General features: G+C 33.9%; 1 protein-coding gene across 2 annotated transcripts in view; it reads left to right on the forward strand.

The window, feature by feature from the left end:
- Window positions 1-27305, forward strand: part of LOC145291237 (nucleolar MIF4G domain-containing protein 1-like) — a 63267-nt gene that overhangs the window by 14136 nt on the left and 21826 nt on the right. For both annotated transcript variants that reach the window (XM_080136840.1, XM_080136838.1), the window contains exons 4-13: window positions 743-961; window positions 2635-2998; window positions 5897-6096; window positions 7207-7319; window positions 9152-9245; window positions 10997-11230; window positions 13412-13546; window positions 15168-15289; window positions 17890-18054; window positions 21380-21511. In XM_080136840.1, the coding sequence (XP_079992966.1) occupies window positions 743-961; window positions 2635-2998; window positions 5897-6096; window positions 7207-7319; window positions 9152-9245; window positions 10997-11230; window positions 13412-13546; window positions 15168-15289; window positions 17890-18054; window positions 21380-21511 (1778 nt within the window). The remainder of the gene's footprint in view (window positions 1-742; window positions 962-2634; window positions 2999-5896; window positions 6097-7206; window positions 7320-9151; window positions 9246-10996; window positions 11231-13411; window positions 13547-15167; window positions 15290-17889; window positions 18055-21379; window positions 21512-27305) is intronic.

Here is a 27305-nt window from a genome sequence, read left to right on the forward strand (position 1 = left end):
TATTTGTTCCAATTCATATTACCTATGAATCTTAAGCCAAGAATTTTGAATTATGAGCTCACAGGTAGAATGTTAGTCTTGGCAATTGGTGGTTGAGGTTTCTTGTAGTTGTTAAAGGAAAGAAGCTTAGTCTTAGTAGCATTAAATGTTACCATCCATCTTTGTCCCCCATTCCACTACAGACTAAAAGTCTTTTTCTAAGGTTTCAGCCATTGCCTTGGTTGCGTATACATTCGTTTTTCTCTGATGTCTATTATAGAGCATGGTGTCATCCACAAATATAATCATCTCCTACAATCTAGTATGAGTTATTTCTCTTAGCTGATTTTTCTTTTTAGGTGTTTATTTAAGAATGTCTACATGTAAGCAAACTGCCAAACTAGATTAAAAAAAAAAAAAATTGTAGTGAAGCATCTTGTTAGTTGTCAATAACATGATACAACAATAACAAATGAAAATTGGCAAGTCAAAATCAAAAAGAATTCTGCATTTTTACAACTGCATGCTACAGGCTAGAAGTCATTTTCTAAGGTTTCAGCCATTGTCTTGGTTATGTGTACATTCATTTTTCCCTCATGTCTGTTATAAAGCATGATGTTATCCACAAATATAGTCATCTCTAGTATTTATGGTCTTTGAAAGAGAAGAAATATATAAAAATGGACAAAGGCATGAACAAGAAATTCCCTGGTTTTTTCTTTTTTTTATCTCCTTGCATTATCCTCTTTAACTTTTTGTCCAGATGTTCTTAACTTCATGGGAGATAGCGGATTTTCCGATGCTCCCCTCAAGGCAGTTAATTACAACGATGATTCTGCCTCGGATCAGTCTGATGAAGACCAGTTTGAAGATGAAAAGTCCGATGTGGAGGCTGTGGAAAGTGATGGATCTTTAGATGATAATGATCTCTCAGAAGATGCTGATCAGGAGGAGGAGGAAGAAGAAGAAGAAGAAGGAGATGGTTAGTTTGCTTTTATTTTATGAGCATGTTGTGTGTGTGTATTGTATTTGTGTGTATGTGTGATTACAAGGATACAAGGATGAAATATACAATATATCATAAAATGAAATGATATGGAGACAGGATGTATGAAAAAAAAATGCTTATGAAAAACAAATGTCTGAAGAAATCATCAGAACAAGTGAATTACTGGTTTGGGTCAGACCAACAAACATCTCTGAAAACGTTGATATGTTTCGTTCAGATTGGCAAATGTTTTGTTAATCTGAACGAAACCAGTACATCTCTTGTTTTGATGATTTCTTCCTGTGTTGAATTGTTTTTCCTTTTCTGTTTTTTTCTTTCACATATCTAGATAATAATGGTTAGTTTGTTTTTATTCTGTGTGTGCACGCGCATGTGTTATGTGTGATTACATTGGCACATTTAGATATGAAGATAAAATACATGATATATCAAAAACTGAAATGGCAGACAATGTATGAAAAGACAAAAAAGTTGAATAAAACCAATTAAATGTGGGGAAAAATGATCAAAACGAGTGTATGTATCATACAATGCTGGGACCCACAGAGACCTATCAGGGATACTAAGAACAGGGGCCATTTCAGAAAGGAACTATTTATTTACAATCCTTTTACACTAATAGTTCTCTCATATTATCTGCTTTTTAATGACTTATCACTCAATATGAATCGCACCTAATAAAATAACTAATAAAAACTAAAAAAAAACTATATAACTATAAACTAATAAAAAACTTAAACAATTCATTCGACTATTCATCAACATCGTCTACTTTTACAGTGACATACTGTTTCCAACAATTACAAACATTTATGTACGATGGCACTGTTTCGCAAATATTTTGGTATGATGGCATTGTGTCGCAAGCTCTTTTGTAGGAGGGCATGGCATTGCAAGTGCTTGCATAGGAGGACATAGTGTCGGAAGCGCTTACGTAGGAGGGCAGAGCGTCGGAAGCGCTTACGTAGGAGATCATAGTGTCGGAAGCGCTTATGTAGGAGATCATAGTGTCGGAAGCGCTTACGTAGGAGGGCAGAGCGTCGGAAGCGCTTACGTAGGAGGGCAGAGCGTCGGAAGCGCTTACGTAGGAGGGCAGAGCGTCGGAAGCGCTTACGTAGGAGGGCAGAGCGTCGGAAGCGCTTACGTAGGAGGGCAGAGCGTCGGAAGCGCTTACGTAGGAGGGCAGAGCGTCGGAAGCTCTTACGTAGGAGGGCAGAGCGTCGGAAGCGCTTACGTAGGAGGGCAGAGCGTCGGAAGCGCTTACGTAGGAGGTCATAGTGTCGGAAGCGCTTACGTAGGAGGGCAGAGCGTCGGAAGCACTTATGTATGAACAGAGCCTTTTATTGAATCCACATGTAGATTCTCGAATTCGACATAATCTAATTTCTGAGAAGGATAGAGTTTATATCAGCCGAAACGTTATGAAAATAACACTCAGATGAGAATGGTAGTCCAAATAATCCAAATTATCAATCCTCATCTAAAAAATTCGGCAACATAAAATGAGAATAGTTGCCCGAATAATCCATAATATTATATTTCTAAATACATTGAATAAAACGTATTTTTATTATATGAGGCATAGTAAAAAAAAAAAAAAAAACATGAGAAGTAAAATGCTTTGCTTATTCTTCTTGTTTCTGCAGTAAAATCTCCTTTTCGTGATAAAAACCCAAAAGATGACACGTCCGATGTTGATGAGGAAAAGATTACGAAGCCAATCTTGAAGCGCAAATCCAATTCTTTAAAAGACAATGAGAAACAGCGGAACGGAAACAAGAAGAAAGTGAAATGGGATGTTCATTCAGATTCTGCTGGAGAAGCTGGATCTACACTATCCGATGAGAAGAGCCTTCAAGAAGATATCTATGGCCGCCTTCGAGATACACAGGGTAATGTTGTGACCCCTGCAAAGACTGGCAGCTATGTTCCACCTGCTCTGAGAAATATGCCTGGTGGTGATCAAGCAAACGGACATATAACAAAACAGATTAAAGGGATTATAAACAGGTAAATAGAAAAATTTTCACAAATTTTTTTCTTTTTTTATTCGCTTTTTTCTTTTTCCTTTTTTCCCTTTTTTTATTTTTCTTTTTTTCGTTTTTTCTTTTTTTATTCGCTTTTTTATCTTTTCCTTTTTTCTTTTTTTTTTCCTATTTTTCTTTTTTTCCTTTTTTCCTATTTTTCTTTTTTCCTTTTTTCTTTTTCTTTTTTTTTCTATTTTATTCTCTTTTTCCTTTCCTTTTCCCTTTTCTTTTTTCTTTACCTTTTTCATTTTTTCTTTTTGTCATTTTCTGTTTTTTCATTTTTCTCTTATTTTTTTCTCTTTTCTTTTCTTTTTCGCATTTCTTCCTCTATTTCTTTATTTTTTTATGGAAATCACTTCAGACAAGGCATGATGCCACTTGCAAGGAGCTAAAAAATAAAAAATAAATTACTTTGAAGTCAAAAACTTGCCAACAATAAGTATTAGATAGAATAGATTCTGATTTAGAAAACAGCAGTTCTTTCCTTTTTGTCAGAAACATCGCTCATGGAATGTGAGGACTGAGGGACAAAATAAGGGAAGTGAGAATTGATGAAACCAAAGATTCATTTTCTGCTTTTTTTTGTTTTTTGTTCACTTTTCTTTTCTTTGTTTTTCATTTTTACTTTTTTTTACTTTTTTTTCTTCTTTATTCCGTTTCTCATCGCTCTCTCTCTTTTTATTATTTGCATCATCCCATTACTCGTATCATTTCTCTCTTTAGAACCCTATATTTACGTTATTCTATCATCTAAAACATTCGTCAACTTTTTATACAATTTAATTTTTTTCTTTTTATTACATTTTCATCCCAAACAACGCAGATTGTCACTTTGGTGTAGGGGGCTACTATCAGGGGCAACAACTACTGGGGTACTATGTTGGGATTTTGGCAGCAAGATGTCGGTTCACGTTGCACTTGAACTTCTGCATGTCAGTACAGTTAAAGAAGCAGTGGCCTGGAATGGAATTCCAGAGTTTAGCGGTTCTGGGGAAGAAACTACTGGAGTAGAAAGATCTTTTACATCTAGGGATCTCTACTGTGTGGGGGTGGGATTTAACTGCCTGTCGGGTTTGTCTACGTCGTGGGGGCACAAATGTCTGCAGTTGGCCAGAGCATTCACCATTAAAATACTTGTAGAACAGGCAGAGGGATGCAACATTTCGTCGATGGGACAGAGGCTGAAGCTTAGATGCCAGTTCAGGGCCTATCAGATTTGTGACTCTCTTTTGAACCTTGTCTAGGAGCGAGAGACTAGTAGCAGATGCACCAGCCCAAATGTGACAGCAATACTCCATACATGGGCGAATGGTGGCCTTATAGAGGTACAGGATACTTTTGGGTGTTAGTAGTTTTCTAGCATGGTAGAGAGAGCCTACCTTCTTCGCAGCGGCCCTGGCAACGCTTTCAATGTAATTGTTCCAACTCATGTTTCCTGTGAACATTAGGCCAAGGAGTTTGAAAGATGTACTCTCATTTAAAGAGTCACTGGCCATTGCTATTGGTGGCAGAGAAGGTTTCTTGTAATTATTGAATGAAACCAGTTTTGTCTTGGCGGCATTGAATGTGACCATCCATTTTTGTCCCCATTCCACTACAGATTGAAGGTCATCCTCTAGTGTTTTTGCCATTTCTTTAGTTATGTGTTCATTTGTTTTCCTGTCATGCTTGTTATAGAGTGTGGTGTCATCAGCATATACACCCAGAGACAATTTTGTCGGGGAGGTCATTAATGAATATTAGGATCAATAGAGGTCCACGGATAGACCCCTGAGTCACTCCCGCATTTATATCATATTGTTTAGATGCATGACCGTCGAGGACAACCTGGATTTTTCTCTTATCTAAGAAGGATTTAATTATGTTAAGTATTCTACCAGTGATACCGTATGATCTAATTTTCCTGAGGAGACCCTCATGCCACACCCTGCCAAAAGCCTTAGATATACCTAAAGCTACCGTTCTGCCCTCCCCTGCTTTGCCCAATGAATGGTATATACGTTCAGAGATTACAATGAGGATGTCTGCTGTGGAACGGGCTTGTCTAAATTCATATGTTGAATGAATTTAACATGGCACCTCCTCTTTCTCCTTTTCTCCATCCTTTCTCTTTCCCTTGCCATTTTGTTCTCTCACTCTCTCTCCACCCCTTTTTTCCTCTCTCTCCACCCCTTTTTTCCTCTCTCTCCACCCCCTTTTTTCCTCTCTCTCCACCCCTTTTTCCCTCTCTCTCCACCCCTTTTTCCCTCTCTCTCCACCCCTTTTTCCCTCTCTCTCCACCCCTTTTTCCCTCTCTCTCCACCCCTTTTTCCCTCTCTCTCCACCCCTTTTTCCCTTCTCTCTCTCCATGCCCCTTCTCTCTCTCTCTCTCTCTTTGCCCCTTCTCTCTCTCTCTCTCTTTGCCCCTTCTCTCTCTCTCTCTCTTTGCCCCTTCTCTCTCTCTCTCTCTCTCTGCCCCTTCTCTCTCTCTCTCTCTCTCTCTCTCTCTCTCTCTCTCTGCCCCTTCTCTCTCTCTCTCTCTCTCTCTCTCTCTTTGCCCCTTCTCTCTCTCTCTCTCTTTGCCCCTTCTCTCTCTCTCTCTCTCTTTGCCCCTTCTCTCTCTCTCTCTCTCTCTCTCTCTCTCTTTGCCCCTTCTCTCTCTCTCTTTGCCCCTTCTCTCTCTCTCTCTCTCCTTGCCCCTTCTCTCTCTCTCTCTCTCTCTCTCTCTCTCTCTCTCTCTGCCCCTTCTCTCTCTCTCTCTCTTTGCCCCTTCTCTCTCTCTCTCTCTTTGCCCCTTCTCTCTCTCTCTCTCTCTCTCTCTCTCCACTTCTTCTCTATCTCTTTTCAGTCTTCTCTTTACTCTTAAACCATATATGATGATGATGATGATGAATCTTTTCAGGGTGAATGAATCCAATATGGCTGTCATGTGTGAACAAATCGAAGAATTATACAACACAAATAGTCGGGCCAGCCTCAACGCATCCTTCTTGTCGGTTCTCTGCAGTACAGCAATTCAACCCACAAACATTCTTGACAGACTCCTTCTCGAATTGGCTTCGCTTATCTCAATTATTCATTGTAACGTTGGCCAGGAAATAGGTAAGTAATATGAAATACTTGCTGATGTGAGCTTTTTGCTTTCTTTGTTTTTTGTTTTTAATCCAGAAAAGGCAAATTGTTTTTTTCTTTTTCCTTTTTACTTATGGGTTACCATTTATAAAGGCCCTGAAGCCACTCAAGTTGGACAATGATCATCTACATGAACATTGATGAACATCATAGATTTGTGGACTGGAGGTACAGGGTTTGCACAGGCTTGAAAATACCTTGAATTTTAAGCTTTGTCTTTGAAAGGCCTTATTTCTATTATTACCTTGAAAAGGCCTTGGAAGTATGGTAAACTAGCCTGGGTGCCCAGAGTTACCTGGGTGTTTGGAGGTGTGTGTTGAGCCGCGAAGGAGGAAAAGAATGTGAAAAAAAAAAAATGATGTCTTTACCGTTGCATCCATCACCAAACTGGAAGTGGTTAAGGTTTAAATTAAGGCTAGTTAATCAAAAAGACGGGATGACTTTCGGCGAAAAAAGCCACCCTTCCTGTAGAAAAGTACCCAATTGAGGGTGAAGGAATTAATGTTTTTGGCTAATTTTTCAATAGTTGTTGTCCGAAGGGTCTAGGTTCAAAACGATACCAATCTAGTGAAAATCCGTCACCTCTGTTGAAAGTTTTAGGCAAACATACATTTCAACAGACAGGTGAGATTTATATTATAGATGGCTTGAAAAAAGAACTAGCTTGAATGCGTAAGAAGTAATTTATTTGCATGTAGCATAACTTATATTAGTTTTTTGGATCAGACCATATGTAGAGCAGGAGTGAAATATAACCTGGTGTTATCAATCCTGGAGGGTGAACATTTTGTATTATAGACAAGAAAGCGAAAATGTGGTCAAAAAACATTTCCATAACAAATAAATGTTACCAAAGGCAAGATGAATTACTCTTCTATTTACCTAAATAAGTTTTTTTTTGTTTTAGCATATTTTAAAGCATTTATTCAATTTGAAACACAAGCAGTATTGATCTTTCAAAAATACTAATAAAAACCTAGCCAATATCAAAACCTGATGCTGTTCATGATGGTGGGTTTCTTAGATTTGTTTTCGAACTTCTTCAAATCATCTTCTATATTTTTTACGTTTTGTTTTCAGGTGCTTATTTTGTTCAAGAATTGGTGGAGAAACTCCAGACTTATCGGCATCAAAAACAAGGGAAAGAACTCAATAATGTTATGACATTACTCTGCTGTATGTACAACTTCAAAGTGAGTAACCTCCCTTGTTTTATTATTCTGTTCAGTTTATCAAACCCAGCCAATCGTAAAATATTCTATTAAGTATAATCATCTGTTTAATATGATTCTGCTTAGAAACAATATATTTAGGGCCTTCAAATAAGCAACTGACCATAAGCGAAAATGTGTGTGTGTGCATTTTTTTCGTATGTCTGCCAAAGGCTTTTTTGGAGGGTCGCTCCAGGGGGGGGGGACTGTTTCTTAGAACTTTTTGTATACTGTCTAGATTATAATATCTCCGATATACGAAACGATGTCGTCTGTACTTTTTATTGTGTTACAAAATTCGCGCTGTGATTTCATTTTCTCTACTACTACTATGGCGTGATGTTTGACCTAGAAAACCACACGTTCACATTCGTTCAACCATTTGCTTTTTTAAATGTTTAATTTCACATTTTCTCACTTCTCAGCCCATGTAGCATCGTGGTCAGTCATCAAGCTATTCACCTCAAGGCTTCGGGTTCGAGCTTACCTCCCTCCCAAAACCGTTTTTCTTTTTTCTTTTACACCCGGGCAACGCCAGGCACTCCCGCTAGTTTAGAATACATTTCGTTTCTTACTAATAAGTCTATCATAGGCATGCAGTTATGACAATTGCAAATTAATTAGGACTTCTACCCAGTCATTGTTGATAGATCAAGAACATGCTATCCCTGTAGATTAATTCAAAATTCCATGCAGATTCTTCAGTTTGATAAAAAGATTCCTGAGTTCAACAAGATACACCTGAAGGTCAAAGGTTACATCGACTGAAGCGTGAAAATAAGCCTCAAATAAGAATATTGGTCTGAATAATTTAAATAATATGAATAAAGATATATTGTTGTATAGAGATCTTTTTGGGAAACACTGATTCCTGACAACACCAGTGACCTTGCTAGGCTAAGAATAGAAATATTGTGTTGGTAAAATAAGTTAAGCTGAAAGTTAATTATGTAATTAGTTAAGTGATATATTTATAGATTAAGCTGTAGTTAGCTTTCAACATAATAATTTAGAAATCCAAAACAATGATTGATAAGTGACGCTGATCATACCATATTTAGATAGGTGACTGGAGGTCATGTTAAGGAGATGGGTCCTTTAATCGGTTATGTCACCGGAACTGACAGATCAAAGAAATTTTAGCCAGTCTACGAGTTCTCGGCAAACCATTTGGACATGAGAGAACCTACTCCAATTCAGCTTAGAAGCAGAGGCTGAAAGACAGATGTAATCACATAGCAGACTCCTGGGGAAACATGAGACAACTGTAATAAAAATTATATAAAAAATATAAACGGTTGTACGTGTGGTCCCTTAGAGACATTCATCCAGATTCCAGGATGTTTCATTTGTCTGTTGTAAACTGTCGTATATGTATATTCCATTTCACACCCAACAGCTGTCATCAACACTGAGATGATGATGATGCTGCCTATAATAAGAAAGGTATGAACTCTTCTCTCATATATTCTATTTTCTAATATGAACACCTATTCAACATATACACATATTGATACCCTGCTATATAAAAATACCATTATATTTGTATATATAACAATATATATACAATATTCAATATATATAACAATACCATTGTATTTGTATACATAAATGTTTGACATTCTCAACGTACAACAGCGATACACAACAATCTTTACTTTTAATCTTTCAAAAATTTTCTTTCAAAGTGAAACGTTGAGATATGAAAAAAACTGTTCAGGAAATTGTTATGAATTGAAGAAAAAAAAAACAATGAAAATCTGTCACTTTTCTTACTTTTCAGTTTAGCAACATTTTTTGTTGTCCAATTTCAGGTTTTTCATTGTTCCCTCGTTTTCGACCTCATGAAATTGTTCATTGAAAAATTTCAAGAAAAAGATGTTGAAATTCTTTCTCTGGTTTTCAAATGTAAGTAAAACTTAAAAAAAAAAAAAAAAGCGTATTATTTTTTTTTTAATTAAATTCAGATTTGTTTTGTAGCCATTTCTCTTTTCTATGATCACACTTTCCTTTTTTTTTTTTTTTTTTTTATTAGGTTTGGCATCTAAGCTAAAAGGCAAATAATGAACACCAACTCTTATTAAAAAAAATCTATTTTATATTTCTCGTGTGTCTGTCCTTTCTAATTTTTCTCGGAAACTACTTGGCCAATCTGGCTGAAATTTTGTATGAACCTTTTTTATGATAAAGTACAACGAACTAAGTAATATGGTATCTGTTCAATGCACAGTTAGAGATTAGTAGGGAATAGCAGGACCTGTGGAAATTCCACTGGGGACTCCTTCATATGTAATATATTGATGTTGGCATTCTGTAGATGTTCAGTGTAAATGGAGACGCTCTGATATTATTGTAGCTCTTTTGTTAAAACTGCAAAAGTACTTATCTAAGCTAGCGGGGATACCTGGCATAGCCCGGTCATAAAGTACGCTTAAATATGATATTTTAATTCTTGCAGATTTTGTATATATCATTATAGACTTAATGTTCTACCGATTTTTATATGTTATAAAGTTGCGATTTCAAAAAATATATATATATATATATACATAGCCATATGACTTGGGTGCAGCAGCTTGAATCGAAACCAAAGCCAAAACTTATGAAAAAAAATATATGCGTATATATATATATATATATATATATATATATATATATATATATAACTTGAGTTCCTTCAGCTATAATCGAAACCAAAACTTATGACAAATTCTTGGTAAAATTATTTATTACAAGAAATGGAAGTCCATAACAATTAAACAGCAGTCATTCCAATGTAAGCGTGACACACAAAATAAATAACACGCGTGCTATCCTATTTAATAGAGATTAGTCATGACAATGCAACATTTACATTTTGTTCGAAACTATTAACCTGATCTGACTGCAATTTTGTATGAACTAAGCATTCTGTACAGTAAAGGATTTATAGGGATTATAAAGATTCGTATTTAATGCAAAAATTATCATAAATTTTACCATATTCAACTATCAATTTGGTCTAAAACACCCCTAAGTAAATGCGTCCTGAAGACCTTAAACTATATCCGATGATGAGGCCCCAGTTTGCGGGCTTTGGGGAGTGTGGAGCCACTCTTTAATTGCCATTGCTCTGACCCACAGTGGTAGTACCTGTTAGGGTCCCAACTATGGGTTAAATAGAAACTGACTTAAAAAAAAAAAAATATATATTGTATTAAAAACTTTTTCTTCAAAATTACTGGATTCCGCATTAAATAACCTGAAAAGGGTTGATATGCCGTAAACCAAAAGCAACCTAAGTCAATGGGCTATAACTTTTGCCCGTTTATATTTCTCTTAATCTCTCTGCCTGTCTATTCCACATTTTCTCAGAAATTATTCGGCGGATACAGATAGATTGTTTTTATAAGGTGCATTGAATTTAGTATTATGGTATCCATTTGATGCACTGTTATAATACCACATTTAGTCTAAAGTTTTCTCTGAAACTACTGAACCGATCTGACTGAATTTTTGTATGGACTTTTGTTATGATAAGGTGCAGCAAACGTATTATGGTATCTGTTCGATGCACAAATAGGAATTTATAGGAAATATGTATTTAATGCAAAAATGAGCACAAATTTAACTTTTTCATAAAGTATGTTTTTGCGTAATTTTTCTTGTTTTGTTTGCAGTTAGTGGATTTGAATTGCGCAAGGATGATCCGACTGAGCTGAAAGATGTGATCTTAAGCATTCAACAGAAATCATCAACTGTCGATACGTCGTCGTTTGAGGAACCGGGCCGTATGAGATATATTTTGGATACCATGTTAGCTGTGAAGAACAATAATGTTCAGAAAGGTGACCACCAGGAACGCGTGGAACTCCTCTTGAGGCTGAAAAAATTGGCAAACAAGCTAATACGAGGTTTGTAATTCTTGTTTGCATTTTTACGATGAGGAGTTCCATCATTGTTTATATCGTTTTTGTTTAGGCTATCATCCTCAATGCTATGGATTCAGAGAATGAGAATGTTTTTTCTGTGAGGGTCGTTTCAAAAGTAGAGCCTCCTATTTTTTTTTTTTTTTAATTAAAAAGTTGAAGAGCTATGAAAACAAGCTACAGGTTCTCCCTGATAATCGTGGTACTGGATCCGATCATGGAGCTGCTAGCTACTTGTGCACTGTAAATGGCATTATGTGATACTATTGGGATCCCTAGTTCCCCGAGTGTTGAGAAATGGAGGAGAAAGAGAAAAGAAAGACAAAAGAAAGATGAGGAGTTCCATCATTGTTGACATTGTTTTTTGTTTAGGCTATCGTCCTCAATGGATTTGCCTTTGTGTGCGTGTGACTGTCTATTTATTTGTACATATATTTGAGTGTGTGTTTGTGCTGGTTGCACTTGCCTTTGGAATCCCCTTTTTGTTCCCTGTTTCTTTAGCAGTACAGACATGCAGAAATTTAACTGTAATGTGAACAAACATTTTGCGTCTCAGCTGCCCATCTATTATTATGTTATGAATTTAGTTCCTACCACAGTAGCCCATATGTTTCAGTGGCAGTATACCTTGTTTCAAGTAAACAAAAGTATATATATATATATATATATATATGATAAAGGGTTTGAATCCTGTTATAGTTAACCATGCTGATGAGCCACAGTAATTGCGAAACACATGTTCATGGATAACTAATATATCATATTTTTTTATTTTTAAATATTTATTATTTTGATCATCCTTACATGCTATCTAATGTAAAAAAAAAATGATAATTTTATTGCCAGTCGAAGGATTCAAATCCAGATTCAATTTCTAGGCCATCATCAATTAACATGGGAATAAGATTACGTTTGAAGATGACCATGTTGTAGCCCTCAAGGCAGTAATCTTGTGGCAATGTTTTTCACAGATGGGAAAGTCTTGAATTATATATATATATATTTTTTTTTTTACATACTAGCAGGTCGCCCGGCATTGCCTGGTCGTAAAATACGCTTAAATATAATATTTCGATTAATGCAGATTTCGTATTTTTTATCATATTATATTGAACCCAATATATAGTAATGATTTAAAAATTAAAAAAAAAATGACTTGTGCAACACCATTAAGAATCGAAACCAAAACGTTTAGCTTATGATTTATTTTTACCTTTGACATTAATGCCTGAGCTATGTAGACATGTTTGCTGCTAGGCTAAAAATTAAAACATAAACCAATAGCTATTACGTTACGCATGCATATTTGTAACGCTGTTTGACCTTCACCTGGCAAATTGCATTTTTAAAAACTTTTACACTTTTGCACCGATTTTCCCCGGCAAAAAACCCAAATATAAAGTTTTGCATGGGTTTGAATATCCTATATATTAAGTTTCATCTCTGTAGGCCAGAAACTGACAAAGGATTTTGATAGGCAAAATTTTTTAAACAAATATATATATATGTATATATATATAGAAAGTGGTTTATATTTACTATTACCTTTTTTAGACAAATAATACGCAAGTCTAAATCATGTAGAATATCTGCATGAATATAATTACACATAATAGTTAATTAAAGATGGTCATCTCATAAGAAAACCAAAAAAAGTAATAGGGAATTAAAATAAATGTTTAAAAGAATATACAAATTAGCTAGATCTTTTGCAGATGAATGCAATTCCATGAACCATATATAACAAAGTTGTATTTTCTTTTTAAATAAATAGGAAAAAGGGTTTTTAATATGAATATCAATCCCCCCCCCCCCAAATTTATTTATTTATAATTATTTATTATTTGGGGGTAAACAGTTACACATGGTCGCTACAAATAGCCATCTGTTTCAGTCAAAGAGACTTTGTCAGGCGACCTGGAACCTCTCGCCAGGTTTTTGGCATCGAAAGGTTCCAAGTCGCCTGATGAAGTCTCTTTGACTGAAACAGGTGGCTATTTGTAGCGACCATATGTAACTGTTTACCCCCAAATAATAAATAATATTTTGCTCTTTTTATTGAGCACTATTTAACAACCTCGTTGTCTTCATTAGTCCCGACTTCTGAACACCTCAGACCTATATATATATATATATATATATATATTCTTAAATTCTTATTTGTAGGTCAGAACCTTGAAGAAAATCAACTGCGTGTTCGGCTGAGTGACCTTGAAAATGCCGAAACAAAAGGACGATGGTGGATTGTTGGGTCGGCTTGGAATGGAAATGAAGATACAAAGAAAACGTGTCCTCCAACGAGTAAGTACGATTATTAAGCCATTTTTTTTTTCTTATTTCTTTCGAGCACATCTTCATGAGTTTTGTGTGCGGGTCTGTTGTGCTTCAATTTGAGACAGAGAATGAGAATGTTTTTTCTACGAGGGTCATTCCAAAAATAGAGCCTCCTATTTTTTTTAATTAAAAAGTTGAAGAGCTATGAAGACTGGAGTAGTACCATTTAAAACAAGCTACAGGTTCTTCTTGATAATCGTGGTACTGGATCCGATCACAAAGCTGCTAGCTACTTGTGCACTGCAAATGGTATTATGGGATCCCCAGTTCCCCATGTTAAGAAATGGAGGAGAAAGAGAAAAGAAAGTATTAAAAAAGAAAGAGGAAATAGGTTTATTGGGTGAACAAATGTATAGGAAATGGGGTTGGTGGAAAAACTATGGATAGGAAGTTGTTCATCAAGGAACACAAAAGGAAGCTGACATGGGATTGTTGGTCAATGTGTGGCAATGATACGGACAAAAAGGTCAATATGGTTAAAGTTAGTTTAGGAGAGGCAGTGGGTTTTGTGGCAGTTTTACGATGGTTGGGAACAATTGGGAGCAATCTTGGGTTTGACAAGGTTGACGACAATTGCAAGGCAAGTTGTGGCTAAGAGCAGATATAGAAATGAATTGATCAACCAACTGACGAGCAGACAACTAAGACGTAAACTTTTGACCTTGGAGGGTCGATGGTGTCAAATATGCACCCAGAGTGCAAGTGATATTTGCAGAATGTGCCAGAGTTTGTGTTTTATTTTATTTTTATATACTTGTGAACCCGTGCACACCCTTATCGACAAATGTCAATGTGAGAGATGACGACATGGCCAGAAAAGATGAAAGAGAAGACGACGGAGAAGAAAAATCATTGAGGTTGATGATGTAGAGTGTACAAAATGACTATTCAGCAAGATTTTTGGTAATTGCATTTGCATGTACACATTTTTATTTTTTATTTTCATTTTTTTATTTTTATTATTTTATTTTCATTTTTTGGGTAATTGCATTTGCATGTACACATTTTTATTTTTTATTTTTATTTTATTTTTATTTTTTTGGTAATTGCATTTGCATGTACATATTTTTATTTTTTATTTTTATTTTTTTATTTTTATTTATTTATTTTTTTTTTTTTGGTAATTGCATTTGCATGTACATATTTTTATTTTTTTATTTATTTATTTTTTTTTTTTTTTTTGGTAATTGCATTTGCATGTACACTTTTTTTATTTTTATTTTTTATTTTTTTTTATACTTTTATTTTATTTTTATTTTTGTTTTTTTATTTTTTTTTGGTAATTGCATTTGCATGTACACATTTTTATTTTTATTTTTTATTTTTATTTATTTTTTATTTTTTATATTTTTATTTTATTTTATTTTTATTTTTTTATTATTTTTTTGGTAATTGCATTTGCATGTACACATTTTTATTTTTTTATTTTTTGGTAATTGCATTTGCATGTACACATTTTTATTTTTATTTTTTTTATTTTTTAATTTTTTTTTTGGTAATTGCATTTGCATGTACACATTTTTATTTTTAATTAAAAATTGAAATATGATTATTATTGCTATGGATAAAATTTCAATTCAATATTTAGGTTTGTCTAATCAAGGAAAACATCAGGGCAAAATTAGCAATGAATTACGAGAACTTGCTCGCAGGCAACGCATGAACACTGACGTCAGGCGAAGTATCTTCTTTGCGCTCATGACAAGCGAGGTAGTTAACTTTCATTTTATAAATTTTTGTTCTCTGTGTGGAAGTTGTTGAAGTGTAATTTGAAAACTAGCTAAGCATTAGAAAAAGTAAAAAAAAAAAAATATATGTGTATATATATATATGATGAAAATAATGGAAATAGTATTCCGACAAAATAGAGAAATAAAAAGGAACAAACCGTACTATGTGTTCATCAACGTTTCGTCTTTATTTCGAGACTTCCTCTGGATGAATGAGATTAAGAAACAAAAAATACCAGTACCAAATATTTGAAAATGTTTCACGTGCACAGTGTGATGCAGTTCTATTTCAGAAAAACGGAAAAAGACGTTGGAAATTCAAAAAGGAAGGGGGGAGGGCTGGCGCTGTTAAAGAAAGGAAAATTTTAGTGACGTCATATAGTCGTTAATGTAATTTTAAAAATATGAACGCAGTTAATATTCTTATTGGAAAAAAGATATATCTGTTGGAATTCAAATATAGGTTTGTAACAGAAATAAAATGAGTGTTTTTTATGTAATTTATTTATTGAGATTATGTGTTAATCATTACAGGGGGTGTTTGAATGGTGTGAGAAGGTTAACCTGTGTCTACAGTTAAATAATGTTCTTTTAATAAAAGTTTACTTATTAATGGCGCTATGTTATAAAAACCTGCACGTTGTTTAATTGTGCTTGAAATTGCGATAAGCACAGATTCAAGAAGTCTCCGGCGCGGTTTATTTGAAATAAATTTAACTACTTTTGCTTGTTTGAACATAATAAATAATGAAATAAAGACAAAATGTTGATGAACACATAATACGGTTTGTTCCTTTTTATTTCTCTCTCTCTCTCTCTCTCTCTCTCTCTATATATATATATATATATATATATATATATATATATGACAAATATCTTGGAAGTAAAAAAAAACAAACTTTTAATGCCAAATCTTTATTGGAAAATTAATTTACTTGTAAGTCAATTAATCTGCATTAGTTTGCATGGATTATCGGCTGTTTACCATGAAAAACTGTCTTGGGGATTTTATTGTTATCTTTTATTGGATGTCTGTGAATATAAAGTTTTGTAGAATCCTCATCATTCGATTTTGATATTTAAGATTCTGTGAAAGTTTTGGACTCGGGGGTGGGTAACATTGAGTAATCTCTCACATCTGCTCTCTATGTTGTCTGATCCAAAGGGTCGATATCAGTCATGTTGCATACAATCAAATCACTTTTTACGCATCCTAACTAGATTTTCCTCGGTCTACCATGCTCTCTATCACTTGGGATATTCGTTCGTGCTATGGAGTTGCTTTGTGGACATGCATATGCACTCGCTCACTATACCAGCTGTGATTGTCTCCTTTGTTGTGCTGCTTAAGTTTTGGAATTCAAACTAATTTCAGTATGACACATAAATTTATGTTTTCTACTTTGCCTCCATTTTCACTCTCTGAAAAAGTTAATTTTGCCATACTTTAAACGATTCATAAATAGGGTAGGTAAAAGACTTTTGTTTCATTAATTAATGTTTTCTATCTTATTTAAAATATATTGATCCATAGAAGTTTGATCATATTTTTGGAAAACATTTCTTAAGCTTATTTGAGAAATTTTACAACACCAAATAATCTTATATATATATATATGTATATATATATATATATATATATATATATATATATACATATATATATATACATATGAACAAGTAGTTAATAAAACATGTTAAAAAACATTCCCTTTTCCTTGCTCCCATTTGTGCATTATTCCACAAATTTCTGCCTTTTGGATTACTTTGTACCATCTTCGAATTATGCGATTCTCTTAGATTTTACTTGTGGAAATGAAAACTTAACCAACTTTTTTGGATTTTACCATTATTGGATATTTTACCCTTCACCAGACTATCCATTCTCGGTTGGTTTCAATGAAAAGCGGGGCAATTGTTGGCAGCTGGTTTGGCTGCCCCATACCCAGCATTACAATCTTCAAAGGGAAAATAAAAAAAAAAAGAAAGTGAAATCACTTTTTTAGTCACCCTATTCCCTCTGCTTCAATTTTTGTCATCAAGTAAGATCTATGACTTACTTGTAGTTTCATTTAATACATTTGCAAGCAAAATCCGATCCCGCATTTTGCTAAATTCTACTCTCTGATGAGAAGGAAAGTATTTCTTCAAAACTCCACAGATTAAGGACAATCCACTTATTTAGTGTTTCCTTTTTAAAATTAAATATGTTTTTAACTCTTTTTTTAAAGTGTTTTATAACATTTTTTATTAAATACTTGTTCTTATCCATATATATATATATATATATATATATAGATAATAGATGTTATTTGTTTTTGCGATACATTTTGAATTAATTCAATCATTTATGAAAGTGCATTTTATACCTAAATGCGAGTTGGGAATAAATTTTCCCTTTAACCAACTTGGTACCCCCACATGGAGAGCGGCATACATATTGTTTTTAAAATATAAGTTTTAAATGAATACAATCATTCGTTTTAAATATAAAAAAAAATGTTAAAAATGATAATCACAAATAGTCTGTTTTGCTCATCAGTGTTTGTTTTTTTTTTTTGTTTTTTTTTTTCTTTAAAGGATTTTGTGGAAGCATTTGAATCTCTTTTAGCCTTAAAATTGAAACCTCTGCAGGAAAGGGAGATAATTCATGTGATAATCGATTGTTGTGTGCAAGAGAAGGACTACAATCCTTTTTATGCATATTTACTGCAGAAGTTCTGTGAAATGCATCGGCGTTTTCAGGTAATGATTGAGATGATTTTTACGTTGAAGATTGCATGTAATTTGGCCAGATTTAAGTCGGTTTTAAGAGCTTTTGTTCAACCTGTATCTAAATCGTTAAAAATGGGGAAAGCAAAAAGAAAACATATGAAGAAAGAAAACTTCTTTTATAAAACTCAATCATGTTCTGCAAAGTCATGAACAAGAATAAAAATTTTCATTTACAAAACAATCAAACCAAGCACTATGAATAAATATTTCAACATATAAAGAACTTGAAGTTTAAAAAACACATTTTCTAAAATTACTTTATTCAGTATTAAATAATCCGAAAAGGGTTGATACGCTGTAAAACAAAGTAACCAAACCAAACATCATGAATAAATATTTGAAGATATAAAGAATATGAAGCATAAAAACGTTTTTCCCAAAAGTATTTCATTCAACATTAAATAACCTGAAAAGAGTTGATATGCCATAAAACAAAACAACCAAACCAAACACCATCAATCTATATAATTATAACACTCAAATGACCTTGTAACAGGCGTTGTAACCCAACATCCGGTTTACGACTGCCGGTTGCGCATGCGTGCACAAACATAAATCCATAACAGCGTGAATAAATAATCAACTCGACAATAAAACATATTCTTTTACTGTGTTCGTTTTCAGTGCCCCAATTTTTTTTTTTTCGCATTTAAATTATCTAAATAAACAATTGTTAATATATTCTGCTTTTTTTACATCGTTCATTTCCGTCTTGTCCTAATTACTTTTATTGGCCTTATTATTAACATATAAATTATTATTAACATATAAATTATTATGAACATATAAATTAACTATTTGGCCCAATGAGTTATAAATGTTTATTTAAAACGAATGAAAAAAGTTATATTTTATTTTCATATTTTATATAAAAATACAGTTAAAAACACACTCCCCATGTCAAGAATTTGAATTTAACTATAATAAGTATTATGGTATCTGATCAGTGAACATTTACCTATAAGCATGGCAAACCACTTATAATTCAATGGCTGTAAGTTTTTTTTTCCAAAAGAACAATTATAAACAGAACGACTCATAGAAATCTATCTATATTCTTTTTTTCATTCTAATATACTTTCATAGAAATGTTTCTGTTGTGTCACAAAAAGCTATTTTCTTTACGTCACAAATGTCACGCTCATATATTAATTCCATAGCTAATATAACATACTGACCCAACGGGTCACGGGTAGTCTAGTATATATATATATAAACAATGTGAAGCATGAAACTTTTTTTTTTCAAAATTACTGGATTCAGCATTAAATAACGTGAAAAGTATTGATATGCTCGAAAACAACCAAACTAAAACTAAAACTTTATTACAATGATATTTTTTTTTAGAAAGAAAATAAAGGAATCTTTCACAAAACGACAAACATTAAAATCAATTTTTGCAAACAAGTTTCAAGTTTTTATCATATATTACATAGGTTTTGAAGGTACTTGTACAGTTTAATCAAGACATTCAAAAATTAAAATATCGAAAAAAAAAAAGGTTAAATTGTACGTATCCGTTATGGACTGAAGATCTTCGAAAAAAAATTTAGTTTAGTTTTGTTTTGTTTTTTACAGCGGAAAAACACGTTCTTATGAGAGCGCGTTGAAGTCAGCCATTATGGAATTTGTTAAAAACGTCACGGGGAGATAACTCCATGTAAAGTGCCGATACTCCCTCCCCATCTTTCTTACTAGCTTTTCTTCCTAAAAATCGAACCTTTTGCTCAGTATCATAACAAATTGTTTTTTTTTTCGCCGTTAAAAAAAAAACTATCCAATGAAATTAAGTGAAATTTTTTTCGGAGAACTTCGTTCCATAATGGATTCATGCAATATAACCTTTTTCTGATATTTTCGTTTTTTAATGACAAGTACCGTTTTGAATATTAAACAAAAACAATCAAACCAAACACGATGGGTAAATATTTGAAAATATAAACAACTTGAAGCATGAAACCTTTTTTCCAAAATTATTTGATTCAACATTAAATAACGCGAAAACAGAACAACCAAACCAAACCAAACTAATGATATTTGTTTTAGAAAGAAAAGAATAAAGGGATCTTTCATAAAACGACAAACATTAAAATCAATTTTAACAAACAAGTTTCGAGTTTTTAAGTGATTATCATATTATATATAGTTTTTGAATATAAATGAGTATTGATGGTAAATGTCAATTATTGTAAAAACTTTCATATCTATATTATATTTCTCTTAGTCTGTTTGTCTATTCCACTTTTTCTCAGAAACTATTAGATCGATCCTTCTGAAATTTTGTATAGACCTTTATTATTATAAGGTGCAGCAAACTAAGTATTATGGTATCCATTTGATGCTCAGTTAAGGATTAATAGTGTTATATTTTATGTTCTTATCTAACTGTGTATTTAATGGTGTGTGTAACGGACTAATGTCCTTGTCTCCTAAATGTCTTAACGGCCCGTGACTCGTCTAGCGATCATGAGTGTGTGTGTATGTATTACATATAATTTGCAGTACATACCTATTGCTGCGTGGCCTTCTGTCTTTTCGCTGCTGCCTGGGGGATTTGCCAACATCTTGGGGAACTGGGTTCCATTATAACAAGCCGCATGCAAGACAGACACGAGACAAAGTATGTTTTTATATATTGGTTTATATCACTCCTAGGCATCTCATCTTCCACAGCACGGAGTGAAATCAATGATCTCGGACTTGTGCCATTTCTCTGCGTCGATTTCGAGACTGTCGCCTTCTTATGGGGAGACCTGTTTAACCCATCTTGCTTCTTTAGCATCTCAAAACCAACTTCAACTATGCTTGCGCAAACCAGAACACTTGACTCGTCACGTCCTGTCCCGATTTGGATACTTTTAGTGTGAACTGATCAGTCAACCAAGTTTGATACATGCCACAACATGACCCTTTGACACCTTCTACATCATCACACTCACTCAGCTCATTGTTTCCCACGATTCAATCTGATAGATAGATAGATAAACAGATAAAAAACAATTAAATGCTTCTACCTGGCGTCGCCCGGCATTTACCTAACAATAGGGATTTGTATTTAATGGAAAAATGACCACAAATTATTCCAACATCAATTTGGCATTTATGTCAACAGGCTATAACTTTTCTTGTTGTGAATGGGTTCAAAAGTCTAGTACTTTTTTATTTTTCAAAACCGTTAATAAAAAGGAATTTGTCTTTAAGCTAGGCATAAAGAAACGAATAGTTATTTTTTTTTAGTATTGTATTTTCTATCCTATATTTTATTAGAAATATTAATTTTCTATTTATTTTGCAGATGACCTTCCAATTCAATATGTGGGATAAATTCAAGGACATTACTACTTTATCAAAAGTGGCCATACTTAATTTAGCCCAATTGACTACTCATCTGATCACCACGAAGGCATTATCACTCGCTTTATTTAAGGTAAGTCTAATAAAAACATGAGAGCAGTAAATTCCAAAATTTTGTTCAACTTTGAATAGTTTTATACAAACACAGAAAAAAAAAAAAGATGGCTGACTGAATGGGTTAGAAATGTCCACGTTTTTCTTTGGGAAATGTTTGTTTTATGTTTTTTTTCTTCTTTTTGTTTTTGCTGCCTTATCTATTTTTCTGGGGAAGAATATCAAAAGATCCGGGATTGGCATATCAATTTTGCTTGTTCGTCTGTTGGTGAAATGGTACCAAAATGTACCAAAGTTTTTGGATGGGGAAAAAAATGAAGAGAAGAATAAATAAAAAACTGGTGACTGTAATTTACTAGAAGAATAGAGATATATGTATATATGTATGTATGTATATATGTATGTATGTATGTATATATGTATGTATGTATGTATATATGTATATATATATGTATGTATGTATGTATATATGTATGTATGTATATATGTATGTATGTATATATGTATGTATGTATGCATATATGTATGTATGTAATGTATATATATATATGTATGTATATATATGTATGTATGTATGTATGTATGTGTGTGTATGTATGTATATATGTATGTATGTATATGTATGTATATATATATATGTATGTATGTATATATATATATGTATGTATGTATATATATATGTATGTATGTATGTGTACTAGAAGAATAGAGATATATGTATGTGTGTGTGTACTAGAAGAATAGCCATGCTAGGATGGGTAAAATTATTTGCCCGAACAGAACAGCTCTGCACCACTTTTATATCGCCTTACGAAAGATTGAAATCAAGTCATAAAAACTGTCTAAAAATGAACTTCTATGACTTGGGTTAACCGGTCCATCTGGCAGAGTGGTTAGTGTCTTTGCTTACAACCATGACATGCAGAAATATATATGTGATGTGAACAAACATCTTGCAACCCAACTTTTCACTGATGCTTCCCCCCAGCATAAATCTGACCCCTATCACATACTCCTCTTGCTTCAGTAGCAATATGTGTTGTTTGGGTGTGAACAAAAGTTAAAAAAGAAAAGGGGGGGGGGAAGCAGTACACCCTCCTCTACATCTCAGTGATTAGAGAGTCTTAAAATGATAAACATTTTGAGGATCTGGTTAATTTTTGTTTAAAATCCAAGGTAACAACATTTCGAATAAAGAATTTCATGCGTCCACCCCTGATCTCTTTATAATGCTTTCTTGGTTTTTCCTTTTCAGCATCTATATTTTTCTTGGTCTGGCTGTTCATTCTACTTTTTCTCAAAAACTATTGGCAGAAATTTTGTTTGAACATTTATTCTGACGAGGTGCAGTGAACTAAGTCATAGTCATCACAATAACATATTTGTTCTAGAAGTTTAGATTAGTATTAATGCAAAAATGTGCACAAATTTAACCATGTTCAGCCATCATTTGGCAGAAAGTACTCATTTTAAGTCAACAAACTAAAACTTTTGCCTCTTTTTAATGGGTTGAAAGTTTTTTTTTAATGGGTTGAGAGTTTTTTAATGGGCTAAAGAATCTAGTAAATGCATAACATCCTAAAGGGGATGAAATAGCTTCTCCAAAACATGGCTGGTGTCCCTTGTAGTTTAAAAAAAGATGGACGATTTTTGCCTCTTTATAATAATTTCACTTCCTTTATTGACATCGCGTGGGTAAATGATCATTTATTACAAATTTCACATTCCTAGGTCTAAAAGTCTAAAATTAGTTTGCAAATATACATGTAATATGGCGTGGACCAATTCTTTGTTCCCAGCAGGTTTTCAGCAGCTAATCGCATAAACAGCAGCAGTCTTATTAGCAATCGTGTTTTCTCTTTTCTTTTTCGTCGCTGTTGTTTTGTCTTGATGCGTTTGATAAAAACAACTGGTTTTAAATAAATAGCGGCACAAAATAATTTGGCGTTTAACAATGCTTTCTTGAGGTTTTCCTTTTTAAAATCTATATTAATATTTCTCTTTGTTACACTTTTTCTCGGAAACATTGGGCTGAAATTTTGTATGGACATTTGTTATGATAAGCTAGGGATAAATAGGGATCAGTCACCACCATCTAACATTTATAAATTTATTTAGAAATTTTATAGAAACTACTGGGCAGATCACATAAATAGCAGGAGTTTTGTTGCATAGATGACACATAGCAGCTGTTTTTCTCCCTTTTTTTATCACTGTTGTTCTATCCTGACGCATGTTGATAAATAGAACCGGTTAATAAGGGAGAAATCTAATACTAAGTCTGACTAACTCCACCTCTCCCGCACTGTACACTTGTAATACTATTGACCCCCCCCCCCCCAAAAAAAATATTTGGAGGTAAAAAAAAATAACAAAGAGAAGAAGTTTATCAGCAGAACAATGGAGAGGGAGTTGTTCACAAAGAAACACAATAGAAAGCTAAAATGGGATTGTTAATCAAGATGTAACTGGAGCAAGGGATCAGTCAGTATATTTCTGAGTTAGTTTTAGCGGTGACGATGAGTTTTGCAATAGTTTGCAGTCTTGGCTTTGCGATGATTTGAGTTGAACACTGTGAAGGCAGGTCATGGCTTGGATCAGGTCTAGAGAGCCTTGGGAGATTGAGATGAACTGACATCAACTGACAAACTTGGCCTCAACAGATGTAGATGTGGACTAGCATATAAAGGGTCGATGGTGTCACACACGCATCCAGAGTGTAACGGATATTTGCAGAATGTGTCAGAGTTTGTGTTTTAATACTAGTGAACCTATGTGCGCCTCTCTTTGGAAGCCATTAATGTGAGAGACGACAGAGCCAGAAGAGAAGACAAAGAAGACCACGGCATACAACTTGGGTTTCGCAATTGTTGTCAAGTGGAGAACCATGTTTTTAACCAGGTTTTATCACATATATATATATATACACACACACACACATTTTTTTTTACAAGGTAGTCATCACTTATCAAGGCCTGGTGCTACCAGATCAGACTGTCTATTGGCTTCCTGAGACGAAATTCACCTACATTGATGTTCCTTTTTGTTTTTATATTCTCTTTTGTAAAACTTAATTGTGCTCTACAAAACCAAAAACAAAAACAGCCCCCTTCCCTTCCCTCCCTGCTTTTTTTTCTTCTTCCCTTACTTCCCAACCGGCTCTGTCGGTGGAGCATTAGAATATACCGACTGCCCCCCTGCAGAGAGTAAAAGTCTCTCAATGGGGTCACCTGTTGACCGTGGGTGGCAACCTGTAATGCCTAAGGACGGGATCCTGGTGGTTGAGCAGATCATGTTCAAGGTCCTATTAGGACATGAGGTGCAACACGCCACTTTGGCCCTTAATTGGGTTGACAGGCGGTTGGATAGGCCCGATCCAATCAATCGGTTGGTCATCAAACACAAGAAAATACGTTCACGCTCCCCACATTAGACAAAAAACTGATTTAGTAAGCGGTGGCTGGAGGGTCAATCAACTTGCTGAAGAATGGATAAAACATGGCTGGAAAACTAACATCTTTTCTAGAAATGAGGCCATTAGAAAGGACGAAGGAAACACGGGTGCTTGAGTCCATCAGCGGGAAGAATATACTTCTCCTGTATCCTTGTTGTGCTGGGGCGAATGCCCCCCCCCCCCCAACACTTCCCAAATAGGGCTCCGAGGTGGGTGGGGAGCAGGAGAAATGAAAAATTCCAAATATTTAAATGGCAAATAAAAAGCCTCAAAAAAGAAACCATTGTGAAGTTTCAGACAAATCTAGTTCAGATTCAGAAACAGAATCACAACACCAAAATCTCGTTCAAAATCTACCTTTTTTCATAATTATTGAAGCAATTGAAGGCGAACCGATAACAAGTGTCCCCCTTCAAAATAGAGAAAATTTTCTCAAGTATCAAACCAAAAATGGTCAAAAAACTAAATAACAGCACACTACTAGTGGAAGTAGAAAGCCAAAAGCATATCACAGAAATTTTTAAATGGAGACTTTTTAATAATCAAAAAGTAAAACTCTATCCCCACAAAATGTTGAATACTAGTAAAGGAGTAATCAGGAGTTCAGAACTATCACTGTGCTCCTTGGAAGAAATTAAAATTAACCTAAAAAATCAAAACGTTACTGATGTAAAAAGGATCCAAATTAAAAAATATGGTGAAACCATCAATACAAACTCCTATATTCTAACCTTTAATACCCATTAAATCCCAAATAACATCAAAATAGGATATGAAAAAATAAATATAGAACCGTACATACCAAACCCTCTCAGATGCTACAATCGTCAAAAGTACGGACACCATCGATACCAGTGCACACGCTCTCCAGTGTGCATGAGGTTTGGAGAAAGAAACCCACACAGATTGCCAAAAAAAGCCAAAGTGTATTAACTGCCAAAAAGGCCATTGTGCAAATTCAAAAGAATGTGACAAATGGAAGAAAAAGAAATTATTAAAATAAAATATACAAAAAATATAACCTTCCAAGAAGCTCGTAACCTAGCTGGAAATATAAAATACTCAGAAATAACAAAAAAACATACAGCATACCACCGGACCAAATAACCAAACAACAAAAGCAGACCTATTAAACATCAAACCAGAAGATATTATGAAATTACTCAATGAAGTAAGGGAACTAATGGAAGAATTCAAAAAAGCTATAAAACAAATCAACAATGAAAATAAAGATTACAAAACTGAACAAAACTCCCAAACCAAAACTCAACCCAAAAGACCCATAAAACTCCAAAGTGCTACAACACCTACAGAAACAACCCCTCTCACCGGAAAAAAAAAAAACAAGACACCAAAAAGTGCCCATGAAGGAAAAGGAAACAAACCACCAACCAACAAAGAAGCTAAAACCAAAATAAACAGACCACGTTTATCTTCCAGACCAAGAGACTCAATCTAAAACAGATTTGAGGAAATGGACATGGAAGATCGAAGAGCAGATACGAACGACTAACAAAAGTCAAAAACAAATACATAAAATCTAATCATAACCCAAAAAATCATCCAATGGAAATTCAGGGACCTAAAACCCAACATAAATGACTTATTACTTCTTATAACAAACCATCAACCAGCCATCATATGTCTCCAAGAAACCTTTTTAAAAGCTGAAGATAAAATAAATATAAAAAACTACAAACAATACAACCACATCCACAATACCCAACAGAAAGCCTCTGAAGGAGTATCTATACTTATTAGAAATAATATCCCACAAAGCAAAATAGATATAAACACTAATATTCAAGCCACACTACACCGAACTATAAATATCTGCACTATCTACATCCCACCCCAAGATCCAATAAACAAAGCAGAGCTGAACAAAATAATAAATCAGTTACCTAAACCCTTCTTACTGTTAGGTGATTTCAATAGTCACAACGATATATGGGGATCTGCATACTCGGATAAGAAAGGGAAGAATCTTGAAAAAATTATTAACGATAATGACTTGTGTATATTAAACAATAAATCCAACTTCAGGCACCTACTCAGCATTAGATTTATCTTTGTGTGACCCTACTATCCTCATGGACTATAACTGGAAGGTTCTAGAAGATTCATGGGGTAGCGACCATTTTCCAGTGATTTTAACAAATCTAAAAGAAACAAAAACCCATCTCTCCCAATGGAAAATAAAAAAAGCAAATTGGGAGGAATATAAAAAAAAATGCCAACAAAAACTCTCAGAGGAGGAAAACCCAAATAAATCCATAGAATACTTCTCTAAAACTTTACTAGCCATTGCACATGAATGTATACCTAAAAGTAGCAGAACTAACAAACAACAAAGACC

Source organism: Euprymna scolopes, chromosome 12 (assembly GCF_053919585.1).
Source record: "Euprymna scolopes isolate OS-2025 chromosome 12, ASM5391958v1, whole genome shotgun sequence".
NCBI classification, from domain to species: domain Eukaryota; kingdom Metazoa; phylum Mollusca; class Cephalopoda; order Sepiida; family Sepiolidae; genus Euprymna; species Euprymna scolopes.